This window comes from Macrobrachium rosenbergii, chromosome 6 (genome assembly GCF_040412425.1).
Source record: "Macrobrachium rosenbergii isolate ZJJX-2024 chromosome 6, ASM4041242v1, whole genome shotgun sequence".
Classification (NCBI taxonomy): Eukaryota; Metazoa; Arthropoda; class Malacostraca; order Decapoda; family Palaemonidae; genus Macrobrachium; species Macrobrachium rosenbergii.
This window is the reverse complement of record NC_089746.1, coordinates 14,542,768-14,563,220: the sequence shown is the minus strand read 5'-3', so window position 1 is coordinate 14,563,220 and position 20,453 is coordinate 14,542,768. Positions and strand designations below refer to the sequence as shown.

General features: G+C 42.1%; 1 protein-coding gene and 1 long non-coding RNA gene across 4 annotated transcripts in view; one reads left to right on the top strand and one right to left on the bottom strand.

Annotated features, from left to right (window-relative positions):
* Positions 1-1,063: 1,063 nt before the first annotated feature.
* LOC136839211 (beta-1,3-galactosyltransferase 5-like) overlaps positions 1,064-20,453 on the bottom strand; it is a 55,023-nt gene continuing 35,633 nt past the window's right edge. The window contains exons 2-5 of one of the 3 annotated variants that reach the window (XM_067104948.1): positions 13,102-13,723; positions 11,365-11,547; positions 2,183-2,472; positions 1,064-1,668 (exon numbers count right to left, since the gene is read on the bottom strand). In XM_067104948.1, the coding sequence (XP_066961049.1) occupies positions 1,664-1,668; positions 2,183-2,472; positions 11,365-11,547; positions 13,102-13,289 (666 nt within the window). In that variant the 5' untranslated portion in view covers positions 13,290-13,723 and the 3' untranslated portion in view covers positions 1,064-1,663. Of the gene's footprint in view, positions 1,669-1,776; positions 2,473-11,364; positions 11,548-13,101; positions 13,724-20,453 lie in introns of those variants that run through there. The other 2 variants (XM_067104946.1, XM_067104947.1) reach the window with 2 other exon arrangements.
* LOC136839209 (uncharacterized) lies at positions 3,660-4,977 on the top strand. Its single transcript, XR_010853254.1, has 2 exons — positions 3,660-4,659; positions 4,865-4,977. It is a non-coding gene; the product is annotated as an uncharacterized lncRNA (long non-coding RNA).

The window sequence follows — 20,453 nt, the reverse complement described above, 5'->3', positions numbered from 1 at the left end:
AGCAAGCCCCACTCGCCTCCTTTCGGCTTTCGACATGCCCCTCTCCTGAACCAGAGGAGTCCGACAGAGGTCTAGACCTGGGAGAACGAGTCGGCCGAACAGACACCTCCTCCACTAACACTTCACTTCGAGGAGCCAACTTTTCAATGGCTTGGCCCATCGTCTGGATGGCGAAAGCACTGCTGAAAATTTAGTGTCCATCTGGACTTTTAACTCTGACACGGTGATAGGATTGGGATCAACAGGGTCGGACAAAGGAGAGTTAATAGGAGAGGGGTTAACAGATTGAATTACCTGCCCTACAGACTTAGCAGATGATGAACTCTGCGAAGCCTTCCTAACTCTGTCCTTTTCTAACTTTCGTAGATATTTCTCTAAGGCTGACCATTCATCTGTTGTTAGATGCATACATTCCTCACATGTATTCACTGAATTACAAAATTTACCCCTACATGAAGAGCAAACTGAATGGGGGTCGATAGCCGCCTTAGGCAATCGAGTCCTACAGCCTAAAGCACAATATCTATACTGAGAACCAGAATCAGACATATTATACAATGAATTAATTCCAACCACAAATTGCAAAGCGCTAGCTAGCAAAAAACCACAAAGAAATACTTAAGTATAACTTGCAGACAAAAATTCAACCAAAAAACGAGACCATGTTGCTGGTCTCTCGGCAGAAAACTTAAATGGGTTCTAGAACATTGTTGGGATAGTTCCTTGTTACCTATAGAGGGCGCTGGTAGAGGGATCACCTAGGTGTTTATAGCGCTAGCGCGAAATTTAAAATTCTGCCGTGACGTCAGAGACGACAGCTATATGTAACTACCAGGTAAGTTCTATAAGTAAAAATGTAATTTGATACAACACTACTTAATTGATGAAATGCACCCTAATATAGTTGCTGTTTAAATATTTTTATCCATTATGAACTCTGTAATCCAAAAGCTGCTACCCTTACCTGTTTCGACCAAATGAAACCTTCATAAATATCATCCTCCCCTATTTGACTGTTTTTACAGTACAGTATTTTCAAAATAATTTACGTAAATCATTCCACTACAGTATTGTACTGCACTAAAATCATTAAGGGTCAGGGTCAACAGTACCCAGATTCCCATTTCTTAGTACTGTATTTAATGATTTCAAGCAAAGCAAGGAGATACTTCTGATTACAAAAAGAAAATCTACTGTACACATCAACAAACATACTAGTCTTATTATATACAAGGAAAATGATAAAATGAAAATACATAGCACCTAAACTTAACAGTCACTTTGAGGGCCTGACTTTCTGATAAGTAAGGGTCTGGCTTTCTGATAAGTAACATAGTCTATCACATAAAATATTGCAGCTGATAAGTACAGAAATCCACTAAGTTGGGGTTGTTAAGTTGAGGTGTTATTACAGCATGTCTTACCCCCTTACCATGACTGTACTGGCAATAAATGTGATAATGTATGACTCATACAGCCTTACCCAAACTATAAGGGGACCCTTGTTTAACAACTAAAATGAGTTTAAGCAGGTGTCTACAGTACAGTACTGTTTAGGTAAAGATGACTGGAGTATGTAATTCTAATAGCCACAATGCCCTCTTAACTTCTCGAATTCTTCGCACTTTTTTGGATATGCTTGTAACTATGTTTAATGCTGCTGTTAAGCTGAAAAAAACAAAAGTGGAAAGCTATAATTAAGTAATACTGCTATAAGGCTACAAAATAAAAGTGAAAGGTTATGTTTATACCTAAACATAACCAATGACTACAAACTATTTTTCAACTTTTATTAAACACAAATTACAATACATAACAATATGTTGTGCAACATCTCAATGTCAAAGTGCAGTCTCTTTTGATTTTATAAAAATTTAACACAACTTGCGTGCAAAAATATGGTCAGTCGCCTTCAGTTATGGGAGTGCTACTTTCAAAATTGTTTCATTTTGTCTGCCTAGTGTTTTTTCAATGTTAGTATCTTCTATTTTAAAGTTCCTAGTACGAAACTGCTGCTTTTCATTAAAAGTATTAATACATTTCACTAAATATTATGACTGCTACTAACAAACTAAGCTTAACAAATTACTGTTATACTATACAGTCAAGTACTGTAAATGCTAATCTACTCAAGTTTGTCGCTGCTTCTCAGGACGTTTAAAAACTATGTTCTTAAACTGACCTTGGATCATACCATCTATCTCTTTTATGAGACCTCTGTCTTTAAGGATGTTACTCCACACCAAAGCTGAGGCTCCTCTTCCCAATCTCTTGTCAAGTTCCAGGATCATCAGGTCACCAAAGACGAAAGAGTCTTGCCACGCTTTGGGTCGCCAAGGGAAACGACTTCTTATGCTGTGTTTTTTCCTGGCTACTTTTATCTTGTCTGGGATGATTCCGGTATAATAAACATCTTCCATGCGGAACGGATGGGTTTTGTTTGCTGCTTCGAGGATAGGCCTGATTATGCTCCTTTCAGAAAAATGACGACAAAATTTTTTTATAATGCTGTCAGCAACTACACTGAAGATGAAAGTTATTTTTACCTTTTAGAATTCTGGTCATATGCAAGTAAATATAATGGATGACAGTTAATATAACAATTAATACTGTGCATAGAATTTCAACACAAATATCAACAATCAACCACACATATGTAGGCCTGTGAGAGGGTGCGAAAGAGAGAGCAGGTAGACAATTACTGCTAGTTTATTGAGGAAGCCGCTCGTTTATAAAGCGGTGTACGGACGTCAGTACAAAGACATACAGGTGACCCAAGGTCAATCATTCTCTATGCAAAACAGGACAGGTACATACAAGTAACGTGACAATTGAAAATAGTAGGTTAGACACAAAAATACTCTGACACATACACAATATATCGTCGACTTTTCCACAAACCGTCGAATCGCACATTTTGGGCAAAATGAGTTATTACTACTACAAAAACAAGCATACTTTGATCTTTAATGTCACAAACTTTCAAATTGATATCTCAAGTGGTTTTCGAGATATAAAATATCAATACTGTCGAATACCGGCATTTCACACTAAATCAGTTTCCACAAAGTGACGAATGTTCGATTCGTCACCTTGTGAAAACGTGAGGCTTCTCGAATGCGCACTTTGTTTTTTCACAAAGTGCAGCATTGTTAATTAAAACCATCTGGTTGCTCTGTATGATAACTTTTTATATTGATATGATGGTACTATGCTTATTTATATGTAACAGCTTGTATCTGATAATCATAAACTTTACGGAGTCTGCTGTTCAATTTCAGAAAAGAAATAATAGAAATATTATGGAAAGAATATATACACACATACATATATATATACTGTATATATATACAGTATATATTATAATATATATATATATATATACAGTATATATATATATATATATATATATATATATATATATATATATATATATATATATATATATATATATATATATATATATATATATATATATATATATATATATATATATATATATATATATTTCTTCTAAAAATCCAGAGAATTTGACCTTTAGCCATTTATAAAAGAAATCCAGCCCATGTGCAGTAGAATTTCGGGGATGTGAATCCCATGCTGAATGCACCTGGGTCAAGAAGTGGTTAATAAAAGAGATATCATCAAGCTCCTTAAGGTTCAAAATATTTCCATTGTTTTGCCCCAGATAGTGATGATGATATACCTTTGTCAAAATTAGCCAAGAAAAATACCTCAAACGACTATGATTATGAGGATTCTGATATACCACTCACTACCATCAAACAGAATCTTGAGAATGACAATTCTTCCTTGGATGTTAGTGATACATTTAGTTCAGAGTGTGATTCAATCAGTGATCCAGTGTATGTACCGAACACTGATGACCTTATATCCGAGGATGAAATATCACAAATTGGTATATGTGACAGTGAAGGTTGTATGCGTGATGTGTTTGCAGTTTTTGCAAGATCTGAATGTCAAAAGCTACTTTGTTTTTCTCATTTTGAAAACAACGACAGTTGCAAAACTTACAGTGTGATAAGTAAGAATTGTGATAAAGCGTGTGCAAAATATGAGAATGTCTTAGGAAAAGAAACTGTTTCTGATTCTGTTAGTGCTGCATATCCTGAATAGTTTGAAGTTGATGGATTTGCAAAACAACCAAGTGGAATGCCGCCATTAAAGAGGGATAACTTTTCAGAAAAAAAGGGCTTTGAAAATTGTGCAAAGAAAATCTTAACTGTGGTTATGCATACGCAAGTGTACAAAATAAGAGAGAGATACCAGCAAGAAGAAACCTGAAGCCATGATGCTAAAAAAAAAAAAAATGTGCAATGTTAGAGGTCTGTGCTGTATAATGAAATAACAAATGAAGAAAGAAATACCATTCTCAGTGGTTTTTATGATTTAAGAAGTGTTACAAAGCAAAGGGAATGGTTATGTCAACATGTTCAAGCTACTGACACCAAGAATGATAAAGATATGAAATTGAGCCGTAAAACCACAACTTACATTTCTTACCATAACCTGACGGTAGAAAACTACGGGTGTGTAGAGTGATGTTTTTAAACACACTAAATATTAGTGAAAGGCAAATTAGGACAGCCATGAAGAAACTGTCATCAGATGAAACTGTACAAGAAAAGGGTCGTGGAGGTAGAAGGGAGAAAATAAAGAAAAGGGATAAAAGACTTAAACTAATGGTGATAGAGCACATTAATAGATGCCTAAGGATGGAGTCACATTATTGTCGTAAAAGCTCCACCCAACAAACCTTATATCCCGATTTGACAATCACCAAAACGTATCAACTTTATACCGAAGACACCAGTGGAGGTGAAGTTAGCTTTTCTTTTTACAGGAATATATTCAAAACTCATAAGTTAAAATTTCATGTGCCCGAAAATGAAATAGAGATGAGCGAGAGGAATTTAAATTTCGATATGAAAACATAAAAAAAAAAAAAAAAAAGAATTAGTTACAGAAATAAAGAAAACAATAAAGGAGAAAGCCAAGTCGAATAATGAACTAATTGCTGCGAATATCGACCTGAAACAAGTATTATATTTGCCTAAATCTCTCCGCAATGAACTCTTTTACAAAAGAAAACTGTCATGCTATAATTTTACTATACATAATTTAGGAAATGCCGAGGGTTCTTATTTCCTTTAGCATGAAGGAATTGCTAAACAAGGAGCAAATGGAATTGCTTCTTGCATCAGAAGCTGGCTAGCAGAAGCAGACAAGAATTCAAAGTACAGTATACTAATGTTGTCTTTTTTTGTGATGGATGTGCCAGGCAAAACAAGAATTCCATACTGCCAGCTATGTTGTTTAACTTTTGGAGAATTCAATTTCAATAAAGCAAATCGCTGTGTACGTCTTTGAAACAGATCATGGTTAATGTGAAGGAGACTCGGTGCATAGCAGTACTGAGAGGGCAATGAAAAGGGCATGAGATATTTTCACCCCATCACAGTTGGCAATGGTTATTAGACTTGCTAGGAAAAATCCTTAGAAGGTGATACAACTGGAACCAAAAATGATCACCGACTGAAAGGATTGTTCTCAACAACTTAGGATTCTCCGAATTAGGTCATCTGACGAGGGCTTACTAGTCGACTGGACAAAGATAATGCAACTGCATTTAGCTAGAGAAAAGAAAGGAAAATTTTCTACAAAGCCTCCCATTCTGCCCAGGATTTTCAAACATTATCACTGATTGACTCTCGAACCACAGGGAAACAGAAATCCAGTGTTAAGCAACCACAGCACATTATTCAGGCTGTTAAATTATCAAGTGCTAAATTTAATGACCTTTTGAGCTTTTGTAGTGGAACAATTCCTGTTATTAGCAATCCTGATAACATTTCATTTTACCGTAATTTCCCTCATTACTAAAAAAGCTTAGTAGTTATATCTAGAACAGACATGCAGTGTAATGCTTTCAGTGAAAATAAACTATTTCCATCAATATTGAAGGACTTTTACCCAATAAAACCATTATATATATATGTGTGTGTGTGTGTGTGTGTGTATCAAACAAATAAATGTGTATATATTTACCTTCTCAGCCTATATCATATGTATTTATAAGAAAAAAAATTTCAATCTTATATTCGGTGTGTGACGAATGTCCATTGTGTCAGGTAAAAATGTCACCACAAAGTGACGAATAGATGTCGAATCGTTAACGCAGTGAGTCAGTCAGTTTTCACAAACTGACGAATATCTTTGGTAAACATTATTAAGAAATCTTTATTATGAATTTAAGAAATTGTTTAAACACTGTTTGAAAGTGAAGGTCTTAATCTTATCAACTACCAAAAATCAAAAGTTTATCGACTAAATTACTTGATAAAAAGATGGTATGAAATGGAACAAATCTTTAAACGCGATTTACTCAAAACAAGAATTTTGCCGATTCGACAGTTTGTGGAAACGTCGACGATATAAGGGCAAAAATGAATAGGTAACAAATGTACAATTACATAATGGAAAATAGGGCTGAGTACTCTGACCTAGGGTCAGGTGTGAAGGTACCGTAGAAAACGGGAGGTTCTTCATAGAAAACCTGTTTAGCGGGACTTTACAATACACCCCCCCCTCCTCAACACGTAGGTAACGTCTGATCAAGGCAGGTATCTGCTGGGGCAGCGGAGAGGGCCGCGGCTCCTTGATGTCAGCTGGGGGTGCATTCGACTCCGGTGTGTTGCGTATGGGAGTGGTTGGTTGTTCCCCTGCCTGGGCCCGGGGCTTTCCGGGGGTGCCCATGCGACTTTCTTGTGGGCGGGGTGGGCTGAGGGGGTGATGTCTCCTGTGGGGGGGCACTGGGGAGTGCCACCGACGTCCTCCTCCAGGAGTGTGGGCTTAAGGCGGTCTACCGACACCCAGTCGTCCTTCACGTGGATGGCCAACCAGAATGCCTTTTTGTTTCTCTCCAGCACGAGGAAAGGCCCCCTGTAGGGCCTGGTTAAGGGTGGGCATACGGCGTCGTTCCTGAAGAAGACGTAGATGGTGGAGGATAGACCAGGAGGCATGAAGGGAGACATCCTGTCGGTATACGTCCGCTGGCAGGGGGCGAACTTTCTGACCCTGTCAAGGAGCCTCTGTTGTTAGGTTGTCCCGGTCCTCCGTGATGAGTTCGCCCGGGACAACAAGTAACTCCCCACAGATTTTTTCTGCTGCGGACAGGTTGCCATTGGCTCTGGGGGCAGTCCTCAACCCGAGGAGGACCCAAGGCAGCTGGTACTTCCAATTGTCGGCGGTGCAGCGAGCCATGAGGGACGCCTTCAGGGACCTGTGGAACCTTTCCACCAATCCGTTGGCTGCGGGGTTGTAGGCGGTGGTGCTGTGGTGAGTGGTCCCCAGCAGGCGTGCCAAGGCGGTCCACAGCTCGGACAGGAAAGCTGGGCCCCTGTCCGTAGTTATATGATCCAGGACACCGAAACAGCTGATCCAGCTGGAGAGGAGGGCCTCGGTGCACACACTGGCGGTGGCTTCTTCCATGGGCGTCGCTTTGGGCCACCTGGTGGAGCGGTCGACGACTGTCAGAAGGTACCTGGCTCCTCCTGATGGGGGAAGAGGACCCACAACGTCGACGTGGATGTGCCCGAAACGTCTTCCCGGCTGAGGAAAGTCGCCCACCCCCGACTCGGTGTGACACCCTACTTTGCTGGTCTGGCACTGAATGCACTGCCTCGCCCAGGCCGTTGCGTCCTACCATATGTCATGCCAGATGAACTTCTCTGCCAGCAGCTTGGCCGTCGTCCTGCTGGAGGGGTGGGACAATCCGGGGAGGTACTTGATGGTGCAGGTGAACTCCGCGATGGCCGCGAGGTGCCACTACTGCCTGGAGGACCATGCATCCCCCAGCTTTGTGAAGGCGTGGACCAGCGGCTGGTGGTCCGTCCAAATTGTGAAGGACGTACCCTCCAGGAGGAATTTGAAGTGGCGTACCGTCTGGTACGCCACAAAGAGTTCCCTGTCGAAGGTGCTGTAGCGGGACTTGGTGGGGCTGAGCTTCCTGCTGAAGAAGGCGATAGGCTGAGGGGCTCCGTTGATGACCTGCTCCAGGATGGCCCCACAGGCGACGTTGCTGGCATCTGTTGTTAGCTGGAGGGGGGCGTTGGGGTCCTGGTGGGCCAAGGTTGTTGCCTTGGCAAGGGCGGCCTTCGTCAGGGAGAAGGCCTGCTGCTGGTTGGGGTCCCACACTACGGACTTAGGATGGCCCTTCAGGATCTCCGTCAGAGGGGCCATGGTGTGCACAACCCCGGGGATGAACCTCCTGTAGTAGTTGACCATCCCGAGGAATTCTTGTACGCCCTTGATGGAGGTAGGGGTGGGGAACCTGATGACAGCCTCGACCTTCGATGCAAGTGGGCGGACGCCTCCCGGGGATGTCTCCTGGCCAAGGAAGTCAGCTCTTTCGACGCCAAAGGTGCACTTGTCGAACCTGACGACAAGGCCGTTCTCCTGCAGGCGCTGCAGGACCTTCCAGATATGTCGCAGGTGTTCTTTGTGGGACCTGGAAAAAATTAGGATGTCATCGACGTAGCAGACGCAGAAGTTCAGGTCCCCCAGGAAGCTGTCCATCAGTCTCTGGAAAGTGGCCCCTGTGTTCCTCAGGCCAAAGGTGGAGAAGGCGAAGACATAGGACCCGAAGGGCGTGATGATGGCGATTTTGGGAATGTCTTCTGGAGCTACTGGTACCTGGAAATAGGACTTTAAGAGATCTAATTTTGAAAATATTTTGGCCCCGTGGAAAGAGGCCGTGAGGTCTTGCATGTTTGGGAGAGGGTAGTGGTCTGGTTCCGTAGCGAGGTTGAGCCGCCTGTAGTCACTGCAGGGTCTCCAGGAGCCGTCCGGTTTCTGCACCATGTGAAGGGGAGAGGCCAAAGGGCTGGGGGCCTTTCTGCATATGCCCATACGTTCCATGTCGGCGAAAGCATTCTTGGCCTCCTGAAGGCGCTAAGTGGGAAGCCTCCAAAACTTTGCATGCATTGGGGGGCCCCTCGTCTTGATGTGTTGATATATTCCATGTTTGGCTGGGGCCCCGGGCACCTGACGAAGTTCAGGCCTGAACACCTCAGGGAATTCCTTCAGGAGGGAGGCGTATTGGTGGGGAGCGACGGAACATACTGTGGGCACCAGGGGCAGCGACTGGCAGGACTCGGTGTCTAGCAGGCGTTTGCGGCCGACGTCGACTGCCAGTCCGAAGTGGGCCAGGAAGTCTGCACCCAGGAGTGGGGTTCTCACGTCCGCGACGATGAAGTTCCACTTGTATCTCCGGCCCAGGATGGAGACTGACAGGAGCTTGGTGCCGTAGGAGAGGATAGGGGACCCGTTGGCGGCTGTCAGGGAGGCAGCCAGGTCCAGCAGGCGTTTGCGGTCCTCTCTGGAAGGTGGGAACACTGACCGCACAGCCCCCGTGCCTATCAGCATCCTCCTGCCGGAGACAGTGTTGCGGACGTAGAACCCTACTGGTGTGGGGCTCCTCGGTGTTTCTGCTGCCATGGCGGCCTGTGAGGGTGGCCGTCGCCACTTTCCCCATTTTTTGGATGGGCGAAAAGGCAGGGGGCCTCACAATTTCGGGCGTCTTTGCTGAACCTCCGGTGGTAATAGCAAAGCCCCAGCCTTTCCTTATTCTGGTGATGGGGTGGCCGCCTCCTGGCGACGACACTGATCTCCTCTGCATTGGGTTCCTCCGGCTGGAGGCAGTTGACAGGGTGTGTGGGCGTGGATGCCCGCTTCGCTGCCCTCATGCAGTCAGTTAGCTGCTGCGCCGTTCTGATGAGATCCTCAACCAGCAGGGTGTAGGGCTCCTCAATCTGACACCAAACCTCTGGGAGGAGGTGCCACAGGAGGATCTCCCTCGACAGGCTGATCTCCTTGTGCCTGCCGCTGCTGTCCGTCTCGGGGAGGAGGAGGAGGTCCTGGAGGGCGTGCCACGTCTCCAGGAGGTTCATGTCATGCCGGGGGTTGATGGCGAGATCGAGGGCGAGGGTGGCTCTCTCGTAGACCGGCAGGGAGCAGGTCTTGACGAGAGAGGCTTTCAGTTGCTGGTAGGTGGCAGGACTCGAAGTTGACGTCACCCACGGGGCGACCTTTCTGTATATCTCCTCCGGTAGGGCGCTGATCACTGTCTGCCTGCAGCACCTCATCGGTCAGGCCTGCCACCCTGAACTGCCCCTCGACCCTGTAGAGCCATGATGCCAGGTTGTGATGGGTGAACGGTGGCAGCTTTATGGTGAGGGCGGCCCTCAGTTGATCCGTTGGGAGGGGCATCGCGCAAGGAGCGGGAACTGGCGTGGAGGAGAGCACAGGTTTTGGTGTGGGGGAGGGCATGAGTGGGGGTTGCTCAAGGGAGATATCTGTCTCCGAGAGGTTTGTGGTTATTTGTATTTGGGAGGGAATGTCCGTGTCCATGCTCATTTCCGCGCTCTCACTTGGAGTGTGAGTTAACACTCGCGTCAATACACGCTTGGGAGCATGCCGTGTGGGTCCGCTAATGACGCCAGTGGTTTGCCGACGAGGGTCGACAACGCCTGAACGCTTTGTTAGAGCACCGTAGTTAGTCCGTTTGGGTCCGTTAATGGCTCCGGGAACCACTCCGGGGGTCACCACTGTGAGACGGTGCGAAAGAAAGCGCAGGTAGGCAATTACTGCTAGTTTATTGAGGAAGCCGTTCGCTCATAAAGCGGTGTGCAGACATCAGTACAAAGACATACAGGTGACCCGAGGTCAATCATTCTCTATGCAAAACACGACAGGTACATACAAGTAACGTGACGACTGAAAATAGTAGATTAGACACAAAAATACTCTGACACACACAATATATAAGGTCAAAATGAATAGGTAATAAATGTAGAATTATATAATGAAAAATAGGACTGAGTACTCTGACCTAAGGTCAGGTGTGAAGGCACCGTAGAAAATGGGAGGTTCTTCATAGAAAACCCGTTTAGCGGGGACTTTACAGGCCTAACAATGAGAAAGATGGTTGTTGCATAGGTTGATATACACTGAGCTACATTCACATATTTTCTGAGCATGTTTACAAAATGGTTACAGTATAGCTTACTAGTTCAATCTTGTGAGTGTAGCATACCAACAATAGCAAAAATGTTGATTAAATTTCAACAAATTGTAAGAAATTTTCATCAAATCATCTTCCTAGTTCAAACAGTCTTTGCAAACTACTGTACCATGTTGAATACTTAGTAAATAATATTTGTGTCAGTGAACTTTAACAATTCATGTGAAGTAATTTGATTATGAAGTAAAGAGTAAAGACAAGAGAACCATGATAACCTTAAACTAGGTGAGAAATTTCTATACTGAAAACTGGAGTCTCACCTTGGAATAACATACCCAGGGCCCATGCAATACTCTGGATACTTGTCTTTAGGATATTCTTCCCAGGACACTCTCCACTTGGCATGAGGGCAGTTAATGCGACAGGGGGACACTGGCCCTCTTTTCTTGCACACAAACGTATTATTTAATCCTCTACCGGATTCTTGCACTTTATGTAAATACCTGAAGAATAATTTATGAGAAAAATTAACATTGTTTTAAATGCTGCATTCTATTATTATACAGTAATGCAGATAAATCATGTTAATGCGTAACAATGAAGGTTCCTTTTTAATTATCATTTGTTGCAGCAATAAAAGTACACAGTATTCATGAATATTTTCAATCAAGACCACAATGTCTATACCAGCTACACAAGCAAAATTTCCACTCTAGCTAGAAAATTCTTAACGTAAAAATTTTAGTCCGGTGCTGTCAAATAATTTGTATATGTATGTACAATAAATTTATGTGGTAAAAAAAGGGTTAGTACAGGAGAAAAGAATATGTGATATTTGGTTGGATGAAAGAATGGAAAAAACAGGTTGGTGAAAAGGATGCATAATTCTGAAATCTATGAAGATAGAAGACAGATCAACATAGTGTTACATTGATATGCCAGGAATGTTAGAAGAAAAGGCTCAAACATTGTGGAAAAGTGGAAGCAGAAATTAAGCACACAAGCAACCAGCACACTATTTGTAAGGAGGACTGACTTTCTTCTAATGAGCCAGAGCAACCCAGTGTCTTTTTCTAACTCCAGCCTGAAGAAAAATAAAATTGGGATGAATGAAAATTTGTGAGACTTGTGTAACAGATATGAGACATTAATGAATAACTCAGCATTTTGAGGATGAATATGCCAAAGACTGTTGTTTTTTATATTTTCTGACCTCATCCATTCTCAAGAGAAATTTCTCAAAAGCAAACAAAACTGTGAATAGGATTTCTGATCCCGGGAAACTATTGATTATTTACTTGAACATTAGCAAAATTCCATTGGGTCCAATACTTTCAGGAGATTCTAACCTTCACTTCAGCCTTATTCTCCTTATCAGGATATGAAACCCTTCACTTTTTTTCCAATGTAATAGTTTCCAGGTCAGATTTACTGAGCTGGCAAGGTCTAAAATACAGCATGAAGTCTGAGAAGTCCTAAAGCCTAGAGAAGGATGACAATATTATGAATGAGTCAAATAAGGTACAATCTTACCTGATGACATCATACCAACTGGAAAGATGCTTTATACTACTGTACTTCTGTCAATGTCCCCTTCCTCCCTAAGTACAGATCTGGCTATAAGACAATGGTCCGTCCTCTTATAAACAGACAGCAATCTTTTAAAACAATCACTATATATGCCATACATACAAACCACTGCCTTAAAAAGAAGTCCCCCTCCTCCACCTGAACAAACACAGATGCATCAGTTTGTTAGTCAAGCCACATACTTACTGTACTATATGGGAAGTGAGAGGTGTCTTCCCTTATTTTAACGGGAATCCATCTTCCCCTACGATAATAGGATTCCAGTACTGTATCTTCTTTTTAATATATTTATCCATGTCGCTACTTCAAGCCAAATGTAAGGCAATTCAAGACAATGTCTTGAACTGCCTTATGTCAAAATTATTGAAAAGTTATCCTGTCAAACAATACAGTATACTAAACATACGTACCTGCTATATTTATATTTTTTCTTTTAAACAAAACACCAAACATAAAATCGCACTCACCTCGAAAGAGCAAATGTGTTCACAAAAACATCAGCATCACTCTTCAAAACCCACACAGGATTGGTGCAGTATCTGTCAACCCAATGAAACAGAGCCAGTGTCTTCAACGTCAGATTGGTATAAGAGTCCAAAATATCCAGTAAAATTATATCGTGGTATTTATCACTCTCCGTTTTGACATCATCCATGATCGTCTCGTCAGATATTTGGCCAATAAAAAAGACTGTACCAAAACCAGTTAAGTTCCTATAGGTTTCATTGGCCCAAAGCCTCCTTATCCGATTTCTGGCTTTGAATTCCCAGGGGGCAGTGCCTACAATATTAATAATATACAAGTCGCTTCGGCTGCTACAGTAATTTGGCTCACTGATGAGATAACTGTAAGGGAAATCTTTATCAGCTGTAGTTACATTCAGTTCAATTTCTTCCACTAAAAATTGATATCGATGCTTAAGAAAACCATTCCATTTACTCCACTGATGCTTTATAAGGAGGGTATCATCACCCCACTGGAAGATTAGTGGGTACCACAGCTGGATGCACACGAGAACTGCACAAACTATTAGAAATGACACTTTTCTTCTTGTGGGGATTATCCTCAAAGCAGATGGGCAGGCACATTCTGAAAAGGAAATGAGAAACAAATGGAATTAATATAAACTTACCAAAAACCGTATATTTTTTTCGTCTTTCATTTTTCTATTGCTTCTGTCATACACAGAAAAAGCCTACCTTTTACACAAAGCTTTAATAAAGATCTGAAAAACTTCATGTGTCTTTTTTAATTCAGATGCAACTGATGTCCTGTTAGATATATATCACATCTTAATTGATACAAAGCAGACATGCACATTTGCGGAATTTATCGTTCACCACTTTATGAAACATACTTAAAGACATATTTATAGATGTCTTCATTTCTCAAGACATTCAAAACAGTGCAGAAAATGTTGACACAAACACTGTCAGCTTAAGGGTGCATTTATGACATTTTACCGCAGTGTGGATGATGCATCCTGCGGTAGTGGATGCATCCCAAGATAATATGATTAACTGTAAGACCAAGAACATAAGGGTTAGGATTTTAATTTGAACAATCCTCCACTGTGGAAGCCACAGAATAAATAAAGTGATGTCGTAGTGGAGTCGGGCTAGTCTGTAGATAGAATGTCACACGAAAATACTTTCTGGTATACAGTACTTTATTTCAGTACTACAACGAAATGGATACTTCATTTTGTTGACAATTTAAGAGAAAACCGATTAATTTACAAGTGCATAGTTTGGCGGCAAGGTGCTTGAAGATCCAGAAAATGTTTGGTGATGCCACCTTAGAACCAACCTGTAGCCATTCAGTTTTCATCGCTTACTATGGCTGTTGGCCTGATATTCTGCCTACAATAATATCTCAATACCTCCTGAACACTGAAATGTGTTCAAATACGGAGTACAGTTTGAGTTGCAGAAGCCAAGGTTTCACTTAGTATGAAGCAAACATCATTGGTCCAGTGATCGAAGGTAAGCCGACGGCCTAGTTGATTATTAAGTAATCTATTCCAAAGGTGTCATGATATTTGAATGGGCTTGATATTTGAGTGTTTACTCATTCCATCTCTGAGCAAGGAATATCAAATCATTCATCATGCAATGTAGACCAAGTAGACAATGTTTCAACTGAGGAGAAAATGATCCTTGAAAAACCTATAGCTCACTTAGCATTGCATAGCATGTCAATAGTTAGTGTAGTCTTAAAAAAATTAATCGTGAGCAAGAGTAAATGGAAATGTCTTAGTTGAACTAACATATGTACACGTCAAAGGTCCTCTGTAGGGAGGTAGTGCCATCAGTGCAACTCACACGATGCACTGTAGGCATTACTTGAGGTTCTCTGCAGCATCACTTTGGCCCCTAGCTTCAACTCCTTTTATTCCTTTTACTGTACCTCCATTCAGATCTCTTTCTTCTATCTTGCTATCCACTCTCTCCTAACTAATGTTTCATAGAGCAACTGCTGGGTTTTCCTCCTGTTACACCTTTCAAACCTTCCTACTCGTTTTCCTTTCAGTGCTGAATGATCTTATTGGTCCCAGCGCTAGGCCTTTGGCCTAAATTCTATATTCCATTCTATTAGGTCCAAGTTCAAAGTGCACATTAAAAATTGGGGCTTGTCCCTTTTGGTAGAAAACTGTAAAAAATGCATATAAATGTTGTAGCAACAATGTTACCAAATTTAAGATAAAAAAAAAGGCCGATGGAATGGGAAACCTCAAGCCCTTTTCCAGCCCAGGATCAAAAAGAAGAAACCCACTTAAAGGAGGTAGCAAATGCAGTGCTTAATCATGAATTCGAAAGTGTCAGTAGAAGGGAAGAAACATCCTACTTTGAATTACTGTTCCTTGCCTAAAACGCATTCAAAAGTAAACAAAAGTCATACTACCGCAATAATTGGATGGAATGAACCATATTTATCAGAAGTGCTCATGTACTAAACATTTCATTTTAAAGCCTCATTAAATACATAGACGGTAATTAGTTAACCAATGAGAAATCAGCACCGTAAGCTTTTTCAAACATTTGGTTCGATTCTATGAAAAGTACTCCGTCACAGTGAGTAGGCTTGGCTTTACTCTTACGCTTTACATTACTTACACACACATTTATCTGTTAAGGTGAATGTACATCAGTACATAATCAACTGTGTAACCTTCAAACAAGCCTTGACACCAAAATACAAATTATAACCTAACACCAAAGTCAAGACTGTCTTCTACAATGCCTCCACAAAGCTTCGTAACTATGTAGGCGTATTTTATCCCTGAACGTGATATACACACGACACCCAAATGGATATATTATTATTTTTGTTTTCAAGAGCTATTGACACTGAGACGCACAACGTCATGTCCTTTCCTACCCCAGGCCTGAAGAAAACACGAAAAATGTGAAGGAACTGAAGGAAGGAATTGAGTTGTTAACACAAACGGCATGAAACGAGCTAGCATTCCTCCGGTATCCGATTCTGTCAGTCTGCTGACGTAAACTATAAAAGCCTTAATTATGTTATAGCCTGACCAATCACACCAACGCAAATTGTTATAAAACACTTATCTTGTCACTATTAATACACATAAAATGGAAAAATGATGCTGAATTCAACGATAAGAAAAATAGTGCATGTAATTTATAATGAATAATTGAACAACCAAATAAAATACTGACAACAAACATGATAAATATTACCAAAGGGAAGATTATGCACTCGACCTATTACATGAACTGCTTTACAGGTTAAGAAAACAGAAATAGCCTATAAAAAACACAACCAGATGTTAAAAAGGCCTAATTAACTAAAAGAGAGTTGCAATAAACTGATTAATGATAAATGAACTAAAATATTTTGATTTTCCAAAAAGTTTCAGTTACGGATAGCGATCTTCGAAACCTGACCATTAAGGATTGTTCACAAATAATTTTCAATGGTTCATCAATTTTTCCTGGAGCCATAAACTGATACATGTCGCGAAGAAAACGGCCTATATAATTTGTAAAATAAAAAAAACGCGGGTAACATGGATTTTGGTATAAAAAAAATGTGCAAATACCATCACTGACGAACACCAGATTTTTTTTATAATTTAATAATTACCACATTGGTAAAATCGCCAAGTTTGGGCCTGTTAAATGCTCCTATTAATTATAAAATATATAAACATCCCTTTCCTTATAGCAGTCCCACATTTCATTAACAATCTCGACAAATCTTCGTCTCACCTTTCCAATACATTCTGTATTCGGTGATGTTTCCTACAACACCCTGTAAAACGTCAATTCTTTAGACGATTTCACACTGAAAAATCAGTAAGACTGAGGCACTCGTAAGACTGTTACGTCTTACTTAGCTAAACAAGACTGCTAGTTCTGATTCTTCATCCACTGCAATCTCGATTCTCTTACGAGGAATTGCAGTCCGATTTTGAATCTTGAATACGACCCAACAAATAATCCCCTTCACAATAATCACATTAATCTGTCATCATCATCCTTACCGCGGTAAATAATTATATTAATGTAGTTTCATGTTTATAAAAACATATTACCGACACATTTCATCAACTTTCACACTGCATCAATAGTACTAAACTTCTTCACAACTTGGATCAAAGAACCAATGGAACAAGTGGACATATCGGGAAGAGCCGTTGCAAAGACACTGAACGAAACTATGAAACCGGTAAGTATGAGTACTATTTGGAAACGACGGAATCAACTGAGTTCAGGCGTCCTATTCACTGCACCATCCGTCCAGATGTTCAGTGGATACTTGGTATGTGGCGTTTCATGCCGTCTACGCAACCACAACTGCACACCAGAAAAATCTATCACTTTTATGAGCGACTGCGTTCCAGGGGTGGTGAATTTAAGGGGTTGGCGAAGAGCGGGGTTGGATGAATTTTACTTACCAATACTGTGAAAATCAGGACTAAGGAAATATTTAAATGAAAATCAGACGGTAAAGATGACATAAAAATGCGAAATTAAACAAAAAACATACATTAGTTACTTCACATGCTTTGATCGATCTATTTATGCTATTTATGGAGAGAGAGAGAGAGAGAGAGAGAGAGAGAGAGAGAGAGAGAGAGAGAGAGAGAGAGAGAGAGAGAGAGAGGGCTCAACTGTAATAACAAGGCGACACCTGCTTAGGTAATTAGCCAGCTGTAAAATTTCCTTACTGAACTGCGACCACTTGGGGTTACATACGGATCATTAATTCAGAAATTATGCACACAGTCATTCATAGCGAATTCGAGCGACGATTTCCTCGATTTGCCTAAAAACGGGACGGAATTTAGATGCCTATTTTGGTATTTTCTAATGAAAGTGAGTGCCAGTTTCATTACCACGTTTAGGCCTATGAAGTTTTCTAGACCTCGGAAAACTTCAGGTAGGGCTGTACGGAAGGTATTGAGTGACATACTGGTTGAGTGTTGTCTAGTTTATTGGTGATTCCTTACTGAATGAATGTACAGAATCTTCAAAGTTGTTATTGGCTGGTGCTAGCCGCAATGTAGTTTCTACACACAGACAAGGCAAAAACAGATTATGATTCGGACATCTGTGCTTGTCGACAAACAGATGGTGATTGTGAGAGACAAAATAAACACACAATGATAAAATATATATCAATGGAAAGGCCAGGAAATTCGACATATGGACATTTGCATGAGCTTCGAGACAGATTAATGAATACAATGCAGTGGCGTAATATATGTGAAATGGCGAGACGTTTGGCGTCTTCACAAATAGAAACATACTGCAGTTTGATACAGAAGATTCGGTGGAACATTATGAGTACAAGACCGGAATGCTTGGATGGCAATGCAAGTAGTGGTGATTGTACATGAATCGAGACAACAATGGTTAGAGAAAAATAAACAGAAATATTGTATGGTAGAAGTTGCGTTCCTTCGAACGATCGCCGCTGACGCATGAGAGAGAGAGAGAGAGAGAGAGAGAGAGAGAGAGAGAGAGAGAGAGAGAGTGGGATGCTTGTTGTCCTGTTTTGTCAGACGACTGACTAACACACACGTGTGCCCGTAGGACCGGTCTCTTACAATACTGCCCCCCAAAAGCAAGGCCCCGAAAGCGGAAACCATCTTGCTGACAATTCGAATGGGCGGGCAGCAGGCTGAAGGGTGGCGCTGGCCAGCAGGAATTCGAGGAGGGCAGCGGGTTGAAGGATGACATTGGCTGATCCTCCGGTAGCCAGCTCGAGGGGGACGGCAGTAGGCTGAAGAATGACGTCGGCTGCTCCTTCAGTAGCTAGCTCGAGGGGGACGGCAGCAGGCTGAAGCATGACGTCAGCTGGGGGTGGCGCTGGCCAGCAGGAATTCGAGGAGGGCAGCGGGTTGAAGGATGACATTGGCTGATCCTCCGGTAGCCAGCTCGAGGGGGACGGCAGTAGGCTGAAGGATGACGTCGGCTGCTCCTTCAGTAGCTAGCTCGAGGGGGACGGCAGCAGGCTGAAGCATGACGTCAGCTGGTCCTTCGTTAATCAGCTCATCCGGTACGAGTTCGGGGGCGGCGGCAGGTTGCCTGGAGGAGGCGTCCAGGGGTCCTGTGGTGGGGTGAGTCATCTAGGGTCGGACATCTGCTGAAGGCTCAGGAACGACGGGAGGCTGAGTCTAGGAGGTGGTGAAGGGTTCATTGGCGCGTGGGTCGTCTTCATGGATTGGTCGTCTACCATCGGCTCCTCCGGGTCACTCCGGGTCACCAGTGTAAGGAAGGCATTGAGTGACATACTGGCTGGGTGTTGTCTAGTTTACTGGTGGTTCCTTACTGAATGAATGTACAGAATCTTTGAAGTTGTTATTGGCTGGTGCAAGCTGCAATGTAGTACACACAGACAAGGCAAAACAGAGATTATGTTTTGGACATCTGTGCTTGTCGACAGACAAACAGATGGCGATTGTGAGAGACATAATAAACATACAATGATAAAACATATATCAATGGAAAGGCCAGGAAATTCTACATATGGACATTCGCATGAAATTCGAGACAGATTAATGAATATGTAAGAGCCCCGACGCTGCCGCTTCCAAACACGTGTGTGTTCGTCAATCATCATCATTGAAGTGGACAGGACAAAGCCAGCGTCTCGTTTTCTTTCTCTACAGGAACGCGATTTCAACCATACAATATTTCCGTCTGTTTCTCCCTAAGCATTGTTGTCTTAATGTATGTACAATCACCACTACTTGCATTGCCATGCAAGCATTCTAATCATGTACTCATAATGTTCCAACGAATCTTCTGTATCAAACTGTGTGTATGTTTCTGTTTGTGAAGACGCCAAAGGTCTCTCCATTTCACATTTATTATGCTATTGCATTGTATCCATTAATCTGTCTTGAATCTCATGTAACTGGCCATATGTAGAATTTCCTGGCCTTTCCACTGATGTATGTTTCATCACCGTATGTTAATCATGTGTCTTGATATCGCCATCTGTTTGTCTGCCGACAAACACAGATGTCTGAACCTTTTATGTCTGTTTTACCTGTCTGTGTGTAAACGCTACATTACCGCTCGCACGTGTCAATAACATCTTCCAAGATTCTGTACATTTATCTCAGTAAGGAACAACCAATAAACCAGTTAACACCCAGCCAGAATGTCACTCATACCCCAGTCCTTACACTGGTGACCCCTGGTTCTCAGTGACCAGAAGGACCCACTCCACCACGGAGCCGACCCAAGATGACAACCCACGCGACCCGAAGGACCAGAGTCATCCTTCAGCCTGCGCCACCTCGCTGTTTCCCGCCGTTCCTGAGTTCTCAGTAGAA